Source organism: Balearica regulorum, chromosome 19, assembly GCF_011004875.1.
Source record: "Balearica regulorum gibbericeps isolate bBalReg1 chromosome 19, bBalReg1.pri, whole genome shotgun sequence".
NCBI classification, from domain to species: domain Eukaryota; kingdom Metazoa; phylum Chordata; class Aves; order Gruiformes; family Gruidae; genus Balearica; species Balearica regulorum.
Window position 1 is genome coordinate 1,056,644 of NC_046202.1, and position 18,819 is coordinate 1,075,462.

Here is an 18,819-nt window from a genome sequence, read left to right on the forward strand (position 1 = left end):
GCCAGATTTGGCACATGCACTCAAGAGGTGTCGAGGCCCAAAGTCTGTCGGTATTGAAGGTGTGCAGTAACTGGTAAGCCTGCAGGAGGGAGAGATTTCACACGAACCAGCAGAGAGGCCTCGACAACACCTGCCTGGCTTCTGAACAACTGCCAGCCTTGGAATCGGAGCAGTGCAGGAGGGGTCAGCCTGGGGAATGGATTAGTTTGTACACCGTTCAGCTTCCTCCTTTGAGGAAGCAAGGTCTTCTCAGAACTACAATACTAGGTCCTGAATGCTTGCCAATACATATACTTCCTGAGAATACCACCTTAATACAGATCTTAGTAATTGCTTTAGGAAAAGAATTAGATGACAGACTTTTGGAAGGTGGAGAGTGTTGCAGCTGATGATCTCAAACCCACCTCACCTATGAAGTGGAATGAAAACACCTGACCACAGGAAGGTATTGCATCTCCGTACCATCTTCTCCGCACACTTCTGCTACCTTACAGAGGCATCTGAAGCGTGGAACATGCACACTTGCCCCGTCCCTGGGCTCAGACTGGAACTCACCACACTTCTGCCCTATTCTGCCTGCACAGGCACACTCCGTTTCTGACTCTGCCCAGCACATCACTACTGTTGCTGTAATGGTTACCTCTGATCCTTCCTATACTGGGCTGTCTCCCCAGTCTGTTATGCTGTATGCAACTAACTCACGGAGGGAGAACACAAAGAACTATTATACTCCCCCTTCTCTTGTGAGAACATGCCCGAGTATCCAGCTTTCATGAAGGCAGGGGCAGGAAGCCCCTGGCAGGAGAGAAGGTTTGTCTGTTCAGCAGCACACATGCTCAAAGGAGAGGGAAGATGCTGTTGCTTCCACTTCCCGTAGGTTGTGAGCATATTCCCAGCCTCTCTGCACAGTCAACTAAATCTCCAGATCTCATAGCGTGAGTGAAATGTTTCTCCCCGGAATAATGCCAACACTGTTGTATGCATCAGTGGAACGAGCTGCAATAGAGCTCTGGGACACAGGGGGAGGAGGATAAAAACCTTTCATCCTATTAGGAGCTGTGAGGTTCCGAGAGCAGATCATTGATAGCATTGCGTGTAGCTTATCTTCCTCCTCCTCGTCATCGTCAACAGAGGCAGAGCGGCTGGCAGCTAAGTGGTGGTAGTTAATAGTTACTGCTCAAAGAAAATAGTGAAAGAGGAGCATAAGAAGAGAGAACTCAATTCTGCGGGAAAGCTCAAAAGGACATGTTCAGCAAAGACAAAGGACTTGAATCCTGCCCTCTTCTTGAAGGCGCAGGCTCCTGTAAATGGGTATGAAAAATGAGTTTCTTACAGAAAAAAAGCACACTCCACCAAATGCAGGCCATCTTTTGACTGTGCACAGGATGTGTTCCCAAAGCACACATCACACCATGGCAATGAAGAAAGGTCGCAATGCTAGCCTGCAGTAGGTGAGTATGCTTTTTAGCAAAACTCCATGGGAATTCTGGGCTCCAACTAGCCTCCCTCCTTCACCGTGCCCCTAGCAATGGCGTCTCTTCCACTCTGAAACCTGTGCGAGCTGCATCTGGACAGCAAACGCTCTGCTCCCCAGCACTGCAAACATGCAAGTACAGGCCTCCTCCTAAGGAGGCTCGAGGCAGGAGCCAGCTCGCTCTGCCTTGCACTCAACAGGCAGGTCTGTGCTGAATGTGCCCACCGAATCTGCAGCCCCCTGCATTCAGGCAAAGGCTGAACATGCGTTTGCTGGTGTGTGCATGAACTTACCTGTGCAAATCCAGAAGCCCTAACAAAGCATGGCCACCACTGTGGTTCAGTCCCCTGGGGTAAGGAGGGTTCAGGTGAGATTTCTGCTTTTTCAGCTGCAGTAAGTCCCAATATGAGCAGTAAATCCAAATCCCCTGTAAACTTTAGGGTCTGATCTTCCTGGGAAATTCTTGCTTCTTTGCCAAGGGGAATAAAACTGAACATGCTGTTTGAGAACTAGCTCAAATGCCTTCTCGCACGTAAGGAATTTGTATTCACTGATGACATGAGGTGGTTTGGTGCTTGGGAATTCATTTAGTTTCCTTGGAAGGGGCTTTATTTGTCCATTGTTAAGTTCTTGCTTCCAAGCCAGGAAACCTTAGCCCAGGGAGTTCTTGGGGTACTTTAAGAGTTGAGTTTATGGGGTTTTTTTTTTCCTAACAACAACATTATGAGCAAGCAGCGTGGCCAATAAAAATATCCTCACTTTGGGAGCACAACTGCTCTTGGCTAGTCAAGCAATCTTTTTGCTTTTAGTCTCAGTTTGCAAGCCCAGGGGAGTATTTTGAAAACTTCCTCTGCAAAACACAGAGTAAATATAAATAAGATTCCCCACCTCAACTCCATTTCCACTAAGATAACAAGTCTCACTGCATTAAGGAAACCTACAGTAAGCTGTACCTGTTGATCACAATTATTACACAATGAAATTTTGCAATAGGTTGGGTTTTTTCCCCTACAAAAACCTGGCTTGTCTGTTACCTTCGATTACTTCACAGGATATTACTTCAAGGTTTTCTTAGGGGTTTTTTTGACTGACTCTCTGTGTTTTTTAACAAAGCAGAACAAAGGGACTTACTGTTATCATGCTTGTGTCCTGGATAGATAATTCTGAACACATAGTCTGTTGAAGTGTCTTCACCTGGCATTTCCTCTAGGTCCACTGATTTGTTGCTGTTCCGTTTTCGAAGCTTTGGAAATACCTTACCCTAGAGAAAATAATGATTCCATACATTCAGCTACCAATGACTAAGAGCACAGCAAACTAAGAACATCAGACATTTGGCATCTTAAAACTAAACCTTCAATGCTGGGAGGAGGTGAGGGAGGAAACAACAGAGGAATTGTACACAGCAGGTGGTTCAGGGGTACTTAACACAACTTTTCTGCGTACTTAAAGCACAGCTTTTTCTTGTAATCCATGGGAGCTGGGCACCAGCTTCTTCAATAATCCAAGCCTCTGACAGCAAGCATGTCCCAGTCCATTTGAGTCCCAGTCCCTATCGTTTGGATTCATATTTTGATAGAATAGCAGATTCCAGTTCATTGCTAAATGTGGTAATGAAGGTATGAACAATTTTTATAGACTATCTGTATAAGAATCAAATTGGAATAAGTGGAGTTACTTTGCCTCCTACTTTGCTCTCCAGCTGCTTTACAATAACACTGTAGAGCAGGATGCTGGTTGAACAAAGACATTGAGCTCAGCCCCAACACAAGAGCTCATCAGAAAAGGTAATACCTTGCCCTGTTGGGACCAAAGTGGTGGTTCCAGCTGACCACGAGGCAGAAGACCATTCTCCAGACAGGAAAGAAATGCGAGGAGGTGACCTCCTTGGGGAAAGTGCAGCGGAGGTCTCTGAGTTCCATCCTGACTCACCAGGACTAATGTCCATCTGCTTTCTGCTGCAAAGAAGGACAAGGGGAGTCCACACTTGTTACATCAGAACCTCTATTTGTTGCTCTTACTTTCACAGTAAGTTTTATTTATGATCATCTCTTAGTAGATAAATAAACCTTTAAGTTACAGTGCAACCTAGGAATTATCTCAGTCCTCTAGTCCTAAAGAAGCTCAAAATACAGGCAAACTCTGACAGGCCTCATGCAGAAACATTTAAAGTGATTCTGAACACTAATATAATAAATAATAAAGGAATAACTAACCTAAATCTCTGGTGTATGACATAACTTAACAAAGGGCCCGCAATTTAGAATGAAACGCAACCTAACGGGTATAATCAGAGGCTGTCAGCTTTATTCGTGTAAGAATTGGCAAGTCACATTCCCCATTGTAAGTCTGTCTCATCTATCTTCACCATCACTAGAAATTTAGCACAAATAAGGAAAACCACGCTGGGCTCTGGATACTCTTTTAAGCATAATAATCTGCATCTTGTACAATTTTCAAAAGAATAGAAGTGAATTAGGTTCGTCATTTCCTTTTCCAAAACTGAATGACTGAGGGATCTGGAGCCACCCGGGTAGAGCGGGATGTGTTCCACAACGCGGCTGGGCAAGTTCCAGTCTGGTAGCTAGGTGCTGTGCACGTGTCTCATCTTGTGCAAACAACAAAAGTCATGTTGTGTGTATGCCCGACACCTGTTACTGAACCAGCTTTCTCAGTGAAGAACAACAAAGGCTGTCCCGTTTCACGTCTGTTATTTAATTCCCCTTGTCCGAAGGAACTGCCACAAAGCAGAGTGGGGATGTGTCTAGCTGGTCAGTGAAATACTGGACAGGCACAAAGTCTCCTGAGGAAGCTGATTCAAGCGAGGCAAACGGACCTGAATGAATGCTGCCAATTGTCATCCTCTACCAGCTAGGATTCTGGATTTTAACATTCACCCCCATATGTCCATAACACATCAGAAGTGTTAATGACACCGAGGGAGAAGTGATCATTGAAGTGATTCTCCTGCTTATGCGTTTTAAAGCACTATACATAAACTGTCTTCTAAAACAGACTCTTAGTTCAAAACGTTCTTCAATTGTAACTCAAATCTGACTTCAAACAAAATTTCTAGAAGTTCTTTGTCTTTGCTTTGTGATTTTGACTTAAAGCTTGTGGTAAGGAAAAGCAGCGGGAGAGACGTTTTGTTCCAGATTCCTCTCCCTGCATTGAGCAGAACGGGCTACTGAGAACTGGATGGTCAGAGGGTGGCCAAGGTTGGCCCTGGTTACATGCACCGCCTTCCCACAGGTTGGTGATCCCACTATAGACACAGGTGACAGACCTGCCTTCCCCCCTGCCCTCTCCTTTCTTGTAATGGTCCAGGGATGGAGTATCATGCTGAACAGAGCCAAAGCTGCTATGTTTAATACCTGCTGCTGACAGCTTCCCGTCAGTGCTGTTCTACACAAATGACTCAGAAAAAACACAGCACACAGAAAAACCAAAGAGCACAGAAAGCAGTTGACAACTGGAGCAGCGTTAGGCAGAGGAGTTCTTACCAGGCCTTTCAGTGGAGACATCTGAAGAAGAAAAATGGTCTGCCTCCTTTTGCAATAAACCCCTAACAGGCACCATAGAAAATGCAGCAGCATTAACATTCACCTGGCAGAAAGGGGCTTTGGGAGCACCCCCACGACAAGAAGGTTTATGCTTACGTTGCTGATGGCAGTGAATGCAGACGATCTGGCTGAGCGGCACTATTAATGCGTAGTCCCAGTAAACACTAAAAGGGAAGGAAAAAGTGCAGGAAACATTATTTTTTTTCCCCCACATTCAGGAGTGCTTGCAGTTCCAAGCACCCAATAAAAAGACTCTGCTAAGCTAGTAACTGCTTATTAAATTGGGTCAATTAAGGTAAATTTAATAGTCAAGTAAAAGGCAAAGGAACTAGTTCTCCACAGTGGCTGCACCTGGCAGCAGCCTTTCCATAACCTCCCTCCCTCCCCCCCCCCCGCCACTACCAGGGTACAACAATGCTCTGGCTAAGGTGAAAATGCCCAGGGCACAGACTTCATGAAGGTCTTGTCACTGGGGTTCAGGACAGCCAGGTTCATTCTGTCTTGCACATGTGATTTATGGGCAGCAGCAAGTAAATCCACTGGGGCTCAAGCTTACAGATTAAACACTGGAAACAGCTCCGAATCCTTCTGAGAACAGCCTTGATAGAATTTAGCAATAAAAGCAAGGGTAGAGCGTCATTAAAGTTCATTAAAAATACATGTGAAGTTTTAGAAAAAGAATGGAATGAATTAAGCATTCAAGAGCACTGTTCTGGGGTTGAAGGAAGCATTCCCTGAGGAGACATACCTGCCTGGCTCAAGTACCTGTCTTTCCATTGAAGCAGAATGCCAAATTAGATGAATAACTGATCTAACGAAAGACAATGACATTCGGGTCTCTCTCATGAGGCTGAAATTAGCCATGCTAGCCAAGTGATTTGTGACCCTCTGAAGGGAGGTACTGGAATTGTAATGATGGAAGTTAGTGTGGAGCCTTTTCTCCTGAACACTTGGAAAAGTGGGCTTTTGTGTTCCTTTTGAAAGGCCTTATATTCAAGTGCATTACAGGACCTTTGGAAAGTTGCTTAATCTGTGGCAAAACAGGAACGGAACCCAAGCGGCCTGACACCTCAAGTGATGCACTATTCAGAAGCCCTTCAATTAAATCAGCCTTGTTACACATGTCATATTACAAGTATATAGGAAATAAACGCCATGAATGCCTCCGACCTCTTCCTGAATGCAATGACTACCTTTTCTCCAGCTCTGAATCTCCAAGCGTTCCATTCATCAGCTGATTTGGAGTCCATTTTAAAGTCAAACTCTCTGCTGACTGATGAAGGGAGAGATATCCAGGAATCGCCTCCAAGTCGTCTTTCTGTTCACAGAAGCAACAGACAGACAATCCAAGTGACACAGTGCACAACTATAATTGTCATTTTTCTCATCAATTGTCTCCCTGTGCCCCACAAGTTCCAGAGCAGTGCATTATCTAGGAACTGCCAAGGGAAACCTTAACACCAAAAGTACTGGTATTTAATGCTGCTATTTAGAAAGAGGGGAAAAACCACAGTACAGTCACTGGGTTTATGAAATACAGTGCCGTATGTCTGTTCCTACCTATAGGAACAGTTTATATTGGTCAGGCAGTGAAAAGCATTCGTCACATCTTAATCTACCTCAGCATAATAGAGTCAAGGGGGAAGGCAGCACTGGCCTGAGGACAAGACACTAAGCGAGTCCTTGACAAGCCTGGGTTATATTCTTACCTATACTGCTGACTTCTCAGGTCACAGCCAGGCAGCAGCTGCGTGCATTGGCCCAAAACTCTTCGTACTCACCGGCTGGACCAGGACGTTGTTTTTCCCATACAAAAGGTGTGTTCGGGAATTCTGGTGCAAAGACTCCACGTACTCTCTTGCTGAAGCAGCAAAGCGATCTTCTGACGTGCTCCCACTTGAATGCCGTTTCCGGATCTAGTGCACACACATAAACACAGTCAGGGCAGATCACGTAGGACAGGAATGACTGTACTCACAGGCCAATAAACCAGGAACAATTCCATCTACACCCATCTCTGTAGAGTGGAACTTCTTTCTGGAGCCAGGAGACCTTGCAGAGAAATTACTCGGGCTCTTACTGCTGGCCAAGGCAGCTCATCATTTCTTGAGAACTACCTGGTCAGATCAAAAGTGTCAAAAGCCACAGAATTTAGTCCTGGATCTCAAACTTTTCTACATACAGATAAAGAGGACATTTGGGCCCAAATGGACTTCTAATCTGTGATAAAGGCTCCGTTTCAGAAGAGAAAAGAAAGGTGGTTCTAAGTTCATATTTGTCCCTGCTGGGGTTGTTTTTCTGTTAACCTGTGCCTTAACTCAGAAACAGCTACACAGTAAATACCTACTCCCAGGGCTGGGCGCTTCGAAGGAGAGTCTTGGCGGCCGTGCACTCCATGAATCCGGTGTCGTTGAACAAGCTCATCTGCTGAAGGGTCAGTCCAATAGTGATCAGCTGTTTTTAGCTTGGTGTACTCCAGGGCGCAGGGTCCAACTAAGAAAACAGCCCAGGAGAGAAACCTTCTGAGTCGGTTCAGAAACATACTTAGTCTTACCCTGCTGGCCAAGTACTGAAAGCAAGATTTCTTTCTCAAGCTAAGTCAATATTAATTATCGCTTAATGATCCTACAGGATCAGCCCATAATACAGACAATACATATAACAACGTACCAGGTCCTATTATCTAGGGCTGTATAAAAAACATTCCTGTAGAACACAATACTCTGCCATAGCAGCATTAGCAGTTACAATCTGCTAGCAAGCATTCAGTAAAAAGCCATTCCCATTCTGTTCTTTGATCCAACCAGTAATTAATAATAAAAAGAGATGATTGGTGTCTACTGGTCTCATAAGCAACAAAACAACACCATCTATGTTGCTCTATTATAAATAGTTAAACTACATGCTAGAGAGAAAAATCACCCTTTGTAACACCATCATAATACAAAATGTTTTAAGAAACAATTTGATTTCTTTAGCATAAGAAGTCACTTTGCAAGAACTTACCTAGGAGAGAAGCCAGTATCGGGCCACAAACAGGATCTGCCAGTAAAGCTTCTTTTTCATAATATTTACTAGGAATAAAAGATCAGAGATCAGTTAAAAACACTGGCTGTTATTTTGTAACAGTGGGTTGATAAGAAAACAGCATATCTAAACAGCTAGAGATAGGACCAAAGGGATCCAAACCCCATATATTTCCTGACCAGGCAGAGGAAGAGCAGTTGCTAGGATGACCTAGAAATCACTGATGCATGCATCTCCTCTAAAAGCTCTAATGAAGCTCGACTGGCTCACCTACTGATCTTGTAAAGAAGAAATGTTGTGTTGGGGTTGGAAGTAAAGAAGGCTTTTACAACATGGTGCATCCTGAACTAGTTTTAAAGATCATTAAAATATACTGCAAGAAAGCTATGGAGAAATTCATTTGGCCTATTGTAGACATCTGGTTTAGAATTAGATCATTTCCTAAACTGTATAGTAACATCAACTGTATTTCCATGGAGCGTAAAGGGAGCCCAGAACAACCAGCTCAATAAACCTACACTCCAGACTTCTATAGATAACAAGATGACCACCACCCTACTTGTCATCTCCACATTCTGCCCTGACCAGCTGTGTAATCTCAGGCAAGTCACTTCCTCTTGGTATGCTCATTCTGCCTCATCTATTTTTGAACTGAGCTCTTGAGAGGCAGGAGCCTGCCTTTTGCTAAATGTGTTTACCAAGTATATTTGATCTGGGGCTTTGGGCACTAATGCAATATGGAGACAAACAATAACTCTCTGCAAGCAATTTTGTCAGTTTTCCACAGAGACCAAAAGATCCACACGTTCTTAAACATCTCTTCCATCTGTGAGGAATAATCTTGAAACACTGTCAAGAACAATGAACTACTACAAATAGTAGCTCTTGCAATGACCCCAAAGTCTTCCCATCACAGCAGGCAAAGCTGACTTACAAAACCACATAGCCAAAAAAAAAAAAAAATCAAACCACCCAAATTTCTTGAACTGTCCTTATCCTCTGCTGTCTCTTCCACTAGATGGGGCTCAACTCTAACCCATCTTCTCTTCCTCAAGAACAGAACTCACTGAAGGACTTAAACATGGAGCATTTGAGCAGGAAAGCCACAAAGTGCATGAAAACAAGCCTTATGAAGAGGGTCGTTTTATTCACTAAGTCCAGTTCTCAAAATCACACACCTGCAATTAAGGACCTGATCCTAACTCATTTGAACAGATGGAGATGGCAGTAAGATGAACATCTACAATACACAGTAATGGAACAAGTGAGACCAGACTCTCTTGTCATGTCTGCAGGTGAATGATGTGGAAAAAGAAATTTAAAAATCCTTGTATCCATGTATCAGCAGACATACTGATACATTGGACTAAAATGCTTTCGTTACCGATGTCTCTGGGGCACAGCCAACCCTCCCACTGTCTCTTCTGCACACAGCTCCTAAAACAAACTGCATTAGATATCCCAGAGCGACAGTTCTCTTTCAACAGCACAAAGACCTTTCTCCCACTCTCTTTCTTTTTAGTGGCAAGATAGATCATGAAAATAAAGCATTTGACAAGAAAAACAGTAATGCAAACTTGGAAAATAATGTGAAAATAAGTTCCTCTGCCCTAGCTCTCTTCCTTGTTCAGACCCACGAGCTTTGGGCAGCCTAGAATGTGTCCCCCCAATGCAGAATTACCCGAGCACCTCAGAGAACAAATCTCAATGGCAGTGAGCACAGATGTACTGTTCTGGGACCACATCAAGCTTTAGGGTTCCTACCTTTCTCTTCTTATAGGAAATTGTCCTCCGTGTGCCCCATAATTCTTCTTTATCAGTTATGTGAGGGTGGGGAGGTTTCTTGGGAAACCAAAGCTAATGCTTGACAGTAGGAAGTGACGATAGAATATGTGACAGAATAGAGAGGACTTGTCTCTTCCTCTTAAAAAGAGTCCCTGTGGATTACATCCATAAAGCATTGATGCTCTTTTCTAGTTTTGCAAGGGAAGATTCACTTTACACAAAATTTGAATTTTCTAAAAAGGAAACATGATTACAAGAACCTTTTTCCACAGCCCTAAGGGTTTATGCCATTAACTCCTGTTCTAAACTCATTTCCCCTTGTTTTACCTACAAAGGGCATTTTCTTCCCCGACATCCTAAAATTTCAAAGGATTATTTTTAACTAATGTAAGTGAATTAAGCACTCCTGACCTCTTAGAAGACATTTCTATTCCACTAAGTTGCTGAGATCTAGGTCCCATTAGAATGTGGCACCTAATACCTACTGAAATCTAAAGTGCCTAAGCGAGTAGAAAGGACCAGGGCTTCACAAGCTTCTGAATGCTTTATGGTAGCACTGTTCAATATTGCCAACTTTAGAAAAAATTAAAAGAAGTCCTTAATAAACTGCAAGTTAGCTATTTAGCTGATTTCTGGAAAGCTGTATGGCTGTTAACATTTTTTTAAGTCTGAAACATGTCAATGATTCAAAACAAAAGTACAATTTCTTCCAAATGTCCATATATCCAGTTTTCTTCCTACCAGAAGTTTGCATCACATCAGTTTGCTAAAGACTTTTGATGAAATCCCTTGTTGCAGATACCTACACACATCAGTCCAACAAACCCCCGTGCTTCTGATTCTTTCCTTACCTGCAGTTATCAACAATATACTGCACAATTTTGTCGAGCACTTTCTCAATCAATGCTGTCCGAACCCATATGTGTTTGATGGCCTGAGGTGTCAGGACAGGCGCTTTGCTTGTGGTTGATCCCTGCCTCTTGAGGGGCTCCTGCCCATTTGCCTGATTTTTCCTGCAAAAGGAAATAAAGTAAAAGCAGTCAGAATTCAGACTCTTCTCACAGAAAGCTCTCCAGTGAAAGACCGCATGGAGAGGTGTTGGAATACGCAGCACGTCTCTGACAAAACATGTATCTGTATATAGCTGTCTACTTGACTGGGCTAGTCCTCACTACCACTGGGGTGCAGAGTTTTAGTCAGTCCATCATCAGGGATTTTCTGAAAATCATGGCTCTAATGACTTAGGCTGCCTCAGTTCTGAGTTACAAATAGAAGGCTGTAAAGATTATCTAATTCACAGACAGATGCTCAACAAGCTCTAAAAAAAGCCCCCAAACAGGCCTATATTAGGTATCTCGGGCTAGGTAGTCACCTACCAAAAAATATCTTTTCCGCTTCTGGAGCTCTAGGAAAAGCCCAACATTTGAGCTCCTCCACAACTCCCACGTACTAGGCTGGAAGGGATACGCTGTAAATCCGCTGCAGACCATACAACCCAAAAGAATGAAAAACCAACAAAATGCAAAGTGTAGCAGAAAATAAGTAGCACCTGATGAACAGAAGTTTACTTCTTATCAAAGCAAGCTTCACACTGAGTTGAAAAAGCCACAGGGAGGATGGTAAAAAGAAGATTCTTGCTCCCTGCTCTGTCTGGTACCGTCAGGCTGAAACTGGCCGTGACCCCAGGAAGGCACATGGCTGTTTCAGCATGAGATATTCCCACTGAGACCTCAAGCATGGAGCAGGATTTGAGATAAGACAGGCAGAGCTTTTCCAGGGGCCTCCTGTCATACCATCATCAGGCAATCCTTGGGCACAGGCCCATCTTTTCCTTCTCTCTGTAAAGCACCATATATAGCTGTAGCACAGTCTGTGCTAGCATCTTGGCAGTGAGATCCTATCTCCTACCACCTACAGAATGACAACAAGACAACTAAGAGATAAGCAACATCAAACTGAGAAACTAGAAGTACAGCAAATGAGCATCCAAAGCCAGCTGGGAGCTTGCTTACAGCCCAGACCCCCTGCTTGTTCCTACAGCATAAGCCAGCATAGCAACAAGTCCACCTCAGAAACGGGGAGCCTAATGCTGCCTTTCAGCAGCAGGATGGCAAGCTGGCTATACAAAACAGAATCGCTTCCCAAGCGCGGCTGTCAACAAGAATGTGGGGACTGCTCAGCACGGTGGTCTCTGAACCACGCGGGAAGTTGTCATTCCTTTCTGTGGAGTCCTCTGCTGCCCAGAAAATCTACTTGACCCCAGTCCAGTGAGGGACAGTGGCACGCTGTGGGGAGGTGTTTTGTCACAGGAACAGGACAGTACTTCTCTCTCAGACCCCAGTATGCCACGCTGCCTGCCATGCCAGTGCACAGCTTCACATGGTGGGAACTGGAATTTGCATCATGCCAAGAAGCAGTTTTCTTATCCATGCTGGGTGTCCTGCTGCAGCGAGCATCCACCTCTCAGCCACTGAGTACTGGTGTCCAAAACACATTTTCATACTGACAACGCTCCCTTCACTCCTTTGGTGGTACTGACATAAATTATCACTTGTCACTGTTGAGATAATTAATGGCCTAAACAGATTTGGAACCAGAGACTGATTTTGAAGCTGAATGTGCTGTCTAGAGCTTTCCAGTTTCTAAAAGGTGACCCACAAAAAGGCAAATGGGTCTGTTCTCTCCATTTCTCTTTCAGGCTGCCTAGCAAAGTAGCTGAAACGTGAATTTCTGTTCCCTTCCTCCCTCCCCGTGAGCTTTGCCTGCGGCACGAGTTATGTAAGACAAGATGACAACACTGCTCCATGCTGAATACCTAACAGGCAGCAACAAGTCACAATGCAGAGTTTTATAAGGTGGTACCAGCCATGCTGTGTCAGCACTGGTGGGGCACTGCCCTGCACCCTCTCCTCCTAAAATGCATAATGCCACTAAGCCGCGTGTCCATGGCGTAGCTCGGGGTGAAGCTGCGCCAGCCCTGCCACAGCACGTGATGACATCTCGTGATGGGCCCGTACTCCTGCTTCAGGTAATACTGTGCAGGTGCAGAAGGGTACGCTACAGAGCGGAGCACAGGGAGTGCTTCCTACTTCTGCACAGTACTGCAGGTTTGCCTTGGCTCTCCATCCACTGCATGGGGCCAGCAGCGGAAAACGAATCCCCTTAATCTCTTTCCCAGCAAATCTGCCCCTTAAAACAGCAGAAAAAAAGGTTCAGTTTTGTCCTAATGAGAAGGGAAACCCTGATGTCTTCAATAATGTGCAGTAGAAAACCCGTGTTCTCAGATGATCCTGTTCTTTGATAGCCCTCAGGTCCCGTTTCAGGAAAGTGTTCAAAGACTAAATAGAATAGTTGGGTGCTGTCTTGAGTGAGGTCTGCAATTCCTCTCTGCCTTAACACAGCCCCTGGTCCTCCATCAGGCCACGCGACAACATGTGACAACCCCAAGTCGTTGCATACACAGGACACCACTAACACCAGAGGAATTCAAGTGTGTTTAATCGCACCCTCAACAGGGGCTTTCTTAAGCCGCAGGCTCAAGAGCAATTAGACTGCTACAGCACCTCATCTCATTTTATACATTCAACGAAGCGAGTCCACCCCCTGCAGTATCTCCTAATAGAGTCTCTTTGCTGTGCATATTTTCTACAGCACTTAAAATCTGTGGTTGTTAATAGCTGAAAAACACATAAAATTGAGCTGAGAAACCACAGAATTTAAGTTCATTTGCTCCTTTCTGTTAGAGGACACAGCCAAAGGTCTCCTGTGGTTAGAGCAGGGTTCACGTGGGCTCTTAAGTGAGGGGAAAGGCTGGGCAGCTCTCAGTAGAAAGCATCCTTTTTCCCCAACATTTAAAAAACTAAAATTAATGAAATCCCAGTCTACATCAGTAGGCACACAATTAAAAATATATCAAAAAAGTACCTATTAAAAACTACATAGCAAAGTCTGATAATTAGAAGTCTAACAAATATAAATGCCAGAAAATTAGAGAAATGTAAGTGTTTATTTAAACAATGTTAATAACTGAAGACTTCAATGCCACACACTGAAGTCAAGCTCTCTTGACAAAGTCCTTCATACAGCAAGTTAATCAAGAGGTTAAAAATTCCTGCAATGTGCAAAGACCTCTTAAGGCTTAGCAGTGCCACTGCACTACCATCTAAAACAGAAGAAAAAATCTCCTGTCCTGAGTTTACAATACAAGACGCTCATCTCACAGGCTTCTGGACTGGGATTCAGTCAGCAGAACCACATGGAAAATTGTAATTGCGCTACTCACCACTAGCAAGAAGTTTAAGTCTTTCAGCAGTCTCAAGGTGACTCCAGCACAAATTCAGTTGTGCTCAAGTCTGAGGTGTACTTAGCTGCTTTCCTACAGTAAGTGTCTCACTGCTGACCGCCTCTTCTTGAGTTCATCCTTCCTCCTATCATTCTTTGTATCCATTAACTATTTCTACCATATTACCCACAAATCTTCCGTTCCTGGTCTTGGCACCCACATCCTTTCCCACCAACGGTCCAAAGTGGTCCACCATACCCTGACTGCGAGCACCCTCTAAAATCACCACTTATTGTTCACTTCTGTTGCTTTGTGTGGGCTGGACGTGCTGATCCACTATACTGCGAAGCAAAACGAAACACCAGAGACCCAGTTCTCAGCCTCTACCCCTTTACTAGCTGTCAGCTTGATCAAAGAAAAACATTTGCCTTATAGTTACAGACACTAAAGAGACGAAGCTTTAACACATGTGGCCAAGACAGACCCCTTTGCATTTACCAAGCAGCCTCTGTAGCCTCACGTGCTGCACACATCCCATGAATTTTGCTGACGAGCAGACCCAGCCTCACCTGCTCTCTACCTGCTGCTGCAGTTCCTGCACTTTCTTGCATATGTCTCCAGCTATTGCATACGTCTTGCCAACTTTGGTGAAGAGCGCAGCCACCTTGTCAGTCCGCAGGAAGCCGGCAGCCCTGCGCTTCAGCATGTGCAGGAGACACGCTTCCACAACACCTGCAAGAAAAGGGAGGAGATAAAGTTATGGGCGCTGCTGTCCTTCGGTCTTCTCTGCGGTGAATGCCATCTACTAACACCCACCAGTCACGTGTGGAGTCAACAGAATGGGACAGGAGAGACAGAAAGACAGATTAGATCTCAAAATCGAGGATACAAGTGTGTGTCTGATCTGCAAGATGTTACAGATAACCTCCATACAGAAATGAACCAAAGGACTGAAATATCTCCCAGTATTTTCACCCCATTTTACACACGTCACTGTGAAAGAATTCCTGATTCTACTGAAAATGAAGCCAAAGGCAAAACCTCTTCTCAACTCCTCATGGCAGAACCAGGTCCCCCAACTCAAGATACAATGAGCTAGAAATCTGCTTTTACTGATGGTCTCTGCTTTGAGCAGAGGCTCCTATTTATCTTTGTGATCTGCTGCATTCATTTCTCCCACTTGTACGTCTCCATATGGTCTGGCGTTCACAATGAAAAGGACTAATTGGAGGTCATGCTTCCCTGTTATTTGCTACTCATTTCTAATGTCATGTTGTAGGAGTTTTAGCACTGGTCTGTGAAGAACGATGCAGGCAAGAAGGCATCTCATGACAGTTATAGAGTTCAGGTTCAAACCTGAACCAATATCTGAATGTGAGAAATTGCTGTATTGAACCAACTACTGGCACGCAGTCCATTGCTGCGTATCGTTTAATCTATCTAGCGACCACACAGCTTTCATTGCCACAGGATCCTGATTTGCAGAAACAGGGTAGATCAAGTCATCCTTTTATTTCTGATTATTAAAATATTAACTCTTCATGTCCCAAATGAAAGTGAAATACTTCCATTATGCCACATGTCATTGGAAATAGGTATGAAAATAACAACAAAAGTCTACCAACTCCCTCCCCCTCGGCTGCCTTATATATTCCATTCTCTGTGAAAAAAGCATGAGCCACATGCAAACTTTACTATCGCCTTGGTTAACACGACTGGGAAGGAACTCAGATGCAATGAGACTGCGGTATACATGGAAATCTGTGGGACAGGCAAGGCTACATATCAGGACAGTTAAAGCTGCTTTCATTATGTGTTTCACTGTTTAAAATGGCACGTTCAAGACAAAAATCACAAACTGCTCCTGGAGTACTGCTGCCTCCAGTTCTCTCATTACGTGGTGACTAATACAAAACTTAGAGAAACGAGGAGGCCGGGGGAGGAGAGAGATGTACAAGAATCAAAACCAGAGCTACACTTTATAGAACACTTAAAACCCACAAGCATCAGAGTCCAGCTAGGTCACAGCTGAGCTCGTGGGCTTTTTTGGGATCGTGTGCATGTGTGTGTGTGTTTTGTTTTAATATTCCTGAACTCTGAAAGAAGTCTCGTTGAGGGAAATGCACCTTTGAGTTGGCTGGGTGGAGAAGAGCACTCAGTTGTTTTACTGTGTTAATAAGACCATGTATCAAACACAGCAGCACAATGGCTGGCTGGAAACAGACTCTGCTGGGAAGTGGTACCACGGTGATGCCTTCTGCTCACCTAGATTATGGGAAAGGCACTTTCTGGTGAAAACAGGGAAGATAGGAGACTTCTAACATCAGCCCACGCAGTCCTCCCTCTCTTCCTTCACTTTAGGAACAAATAACAGTGAACTTAAACATCACCACCGGACATTTCAGTTCACTCTCCTCAGCTCGCAGCTGCTCCAGGCTCTCTGTGTATTCACATTCTTCTCAGGTACACTGGGTTTGTCACCTCAAACACAATTACAAATAGCTAGGCCTGTAACGAGCTTCCACCACCACTCAGATAGACTCTCTGATTTGTTTAACGCACCTTAATCAAGTTATGTTGTGGACATCCATGTTCCAGCCTAGAACATTCTCCAAGCGCCAGGGGCAAGCTCCCAGAAGAACGACTTGTTCAAGTCTCTGCATCAGTTACAAAGATCTCCAGGGTAAGATGCCCGTGTAGCCAGCAACCGTGCACCTTGATGTGGTAGGATGGACAGCCTGGAAAAGCAGCAGCCATCAGCTACCAGATCTTGCAAGGAATCTACTGCAAGTCAGACATCACCTGGTCAGGAGCTAGAGAACAAAGTGACAGACCTCAGGAAAAGACAGCATCTCCTGTGACTGCTATGAAGTGACTCTGCAGTCACAGGTACAGAAGATGAACCAGTTGTTAGGACACTTGCTGGACTAAAATCATAAGGTCTACTGGAAAACAAATAGGAAACTGAACAGTTATGCTAGGGAGGAGAAACCCCTCCCAAAGCACTGGAGCTCACTATGAGACAATAAAGCCTGGTAAGACAGGCTCACCTTCCAACAGAGCCCATCATCTAGCTTTGGACAGAAAGATTGAAAGGCTGATGAACTGAGAAGAAAATGTAACAGTACTACAGCCTGAGAGGGAACAGAGATGCAGCCAGACCTACATCTACAGCAGATCCACCCGTGAGGTTCATTTTGCAAACCTGCCCGTAACACGCTCTGATGGTCACCAGTAAAAGACCGCATTGCACTATTTCAGCCTTGCAAGACTGTGCATCAGAAATCTAACCAGCTCTCATTAAACTGCTGCAGGAAAAAGAAACAAGATAAATACAAATAAAAACCAAAATAAGAAACGAAGCCTTCCCAGTCTACCAGCTTTTAAATCGAGACTGCAGATGACTCATCCAGCCAACACTGTCCATAAAGAGGTACGAAGGAGAACAGACCAATTCATTCACAGGGAGGGGGAAAACCCCAACGTTATCTGCAAGGTGTGCACTCACCAAAACCCAGGCGGGCATGCCAGCCCTTACAGAAGGGTTTGAGTTCAGCATCTGAGCCACGCTCTCCGTGTTTAATGACAGCAGGCAGTCCTGTGGTGAACTCCAGATAGAATTGCCACATTAAATTTTTGTTACGAGTAACAAATGGTGTTCCATCTGCTCTGATACACATCGCATCGCTCCCAAGATTCAGCAGCTCATGTTGAAAGAAGGCAGCATTCTGATGCACTTAAAGCCTGGTATTGTCAGGTGCCGAGCATCTCCTGAAGACTCCCCCTCCTCATGTACTCAGCAGCCTCCAAATCCCGTAATACCTGGAAGCCCGTGTCTGAAAAGGACCTGTCCTGACTGCTCAGTGCCAGAACACTAACCAAAGTCCCAGGCAAGACTGGATGGCACACAGGAACACCACCTGCATTTAGCTAGCCTGGAAGCTACGGCAGCGGGGGCATCACAGGATGTGTCTGCATTGAACAGCGCTGGTAAAAACGTCCCCTTCATCTCCAGCACTGCTACCCTATTTGTTTGCTTTGCAAGACTGAAGAACAACCTGCTGAATGAACACAAAATATTAAAGAGAAGCATTTATGAGGTATTAATAACTTCACAGTTTGTGTCTTATCACTCTGGAAAAAAGAAAACTCTAATTGGCTTCCTGCTATCACATCCTTACTACACAAATTAACCTAATGCGTGTTCAGAAAGCACAACCATTTGCTCTTAGAGTGCACTAGAAAAACAAATTGGAAATGCGCTGTGGGACAACCATGTCACTATTTTGCTTTCAACTGTGAAGGCAGATATGTTTTTAAGCTAAGTAACAGTGGATAAAGTCTGACAGAAGATAAAATTTCCATGGAAAGTCCTAATTTCCCTATGAGACAGCCAGTGGAATTAAATACTGATGGCTTGGGGATTTGGGATTGTTCACTTTTAACGATTTTTATCGAGATACAACTAACCTGAGTTAGCAAAGCCAAGTCTTCTAATTGTATATCCTGAATTCATTCTCTGCAAAATAGAGAAGTCTGCATTCTCTCTTCTTCCTCCTTTCTAGTCCCTGTTAAATTTATTTAGACTGCAAATTCTTCTGAAGAAATTTTATATATTCCCTTATTTCACAACGTATATGAGAACCCAACCGAAACTCCAATTTCATCTGAAGATGAACCAAGACACA

The 18,819-nt window shown here is 44.3% G+C and overlaps 1 protein-coding gene across 11 annotated transcripts in view; it reads right to left on the reverse strand.

The window, feature by feature from the left end:
- Positions 1 to 18,819, reverse strand: part of SGSM2 (small G protein signaling modulator 2) — a 63,837-nt gene that overhangs the window by 19,712 nt on the left and 25,306 nt on the right. For 4 of the 11 annotated variants that reach the window (XR_012838351.1, XM_075771309.1, XM_075771305.1 and 1 more), the window contains exons 3-12: positions 14,701 to 14,863; positions 10,701 to 10,862; positions 8,044 to 8,111; positions 7,385 to 7,530; positions 6,819 to 6,953; positions 6,231 to 6,355; positions 5,134 to 5,201; positions 3,269 to 3,432; positions 2,606 to 2,735; positions 1,039 to 1,173 (exon numbers count right to left, since the gene is read on the reverse strand). Coding sequence is in view for 10 of the 11 variants with exons in the window: in XM_075771309.1 (XP_075627424.1) it covers positions 1,039 to 1,173; positions 2,606 to 2,735; positions 3,269 to 3,432; positions 5,134 to 5,201; positions 6,231 to 6,355; positions 6,819 to 6,953; positions 7,385 to 7,530; positions 8,044 to 8,111; positions 10,701 to 10,862; positions 14,701 to 14,863 (1,296 nt within the window). In the remaining variant the exon portion in view is untranslated. The remainder of the gene's footprint in view (positions 1 to 1,038; positions 1,174 to 2,605; positions 2,736 to 3,268; positions 3,433 to 5,133; positions 5,202 to 6,230; positions 6,356 to 6,818; positions 6,954 to 7,384; positions 7,531 to 8,043; positions 8,112 to 10,700; positions 10,863 to 14,700; positions 14,864 to 18,819) is intronic. The other 7 variants (XM_075771310.1, XM_075771306.1, XM_075771315.1 and 4 more) reach the window with 5 other exon arrangements.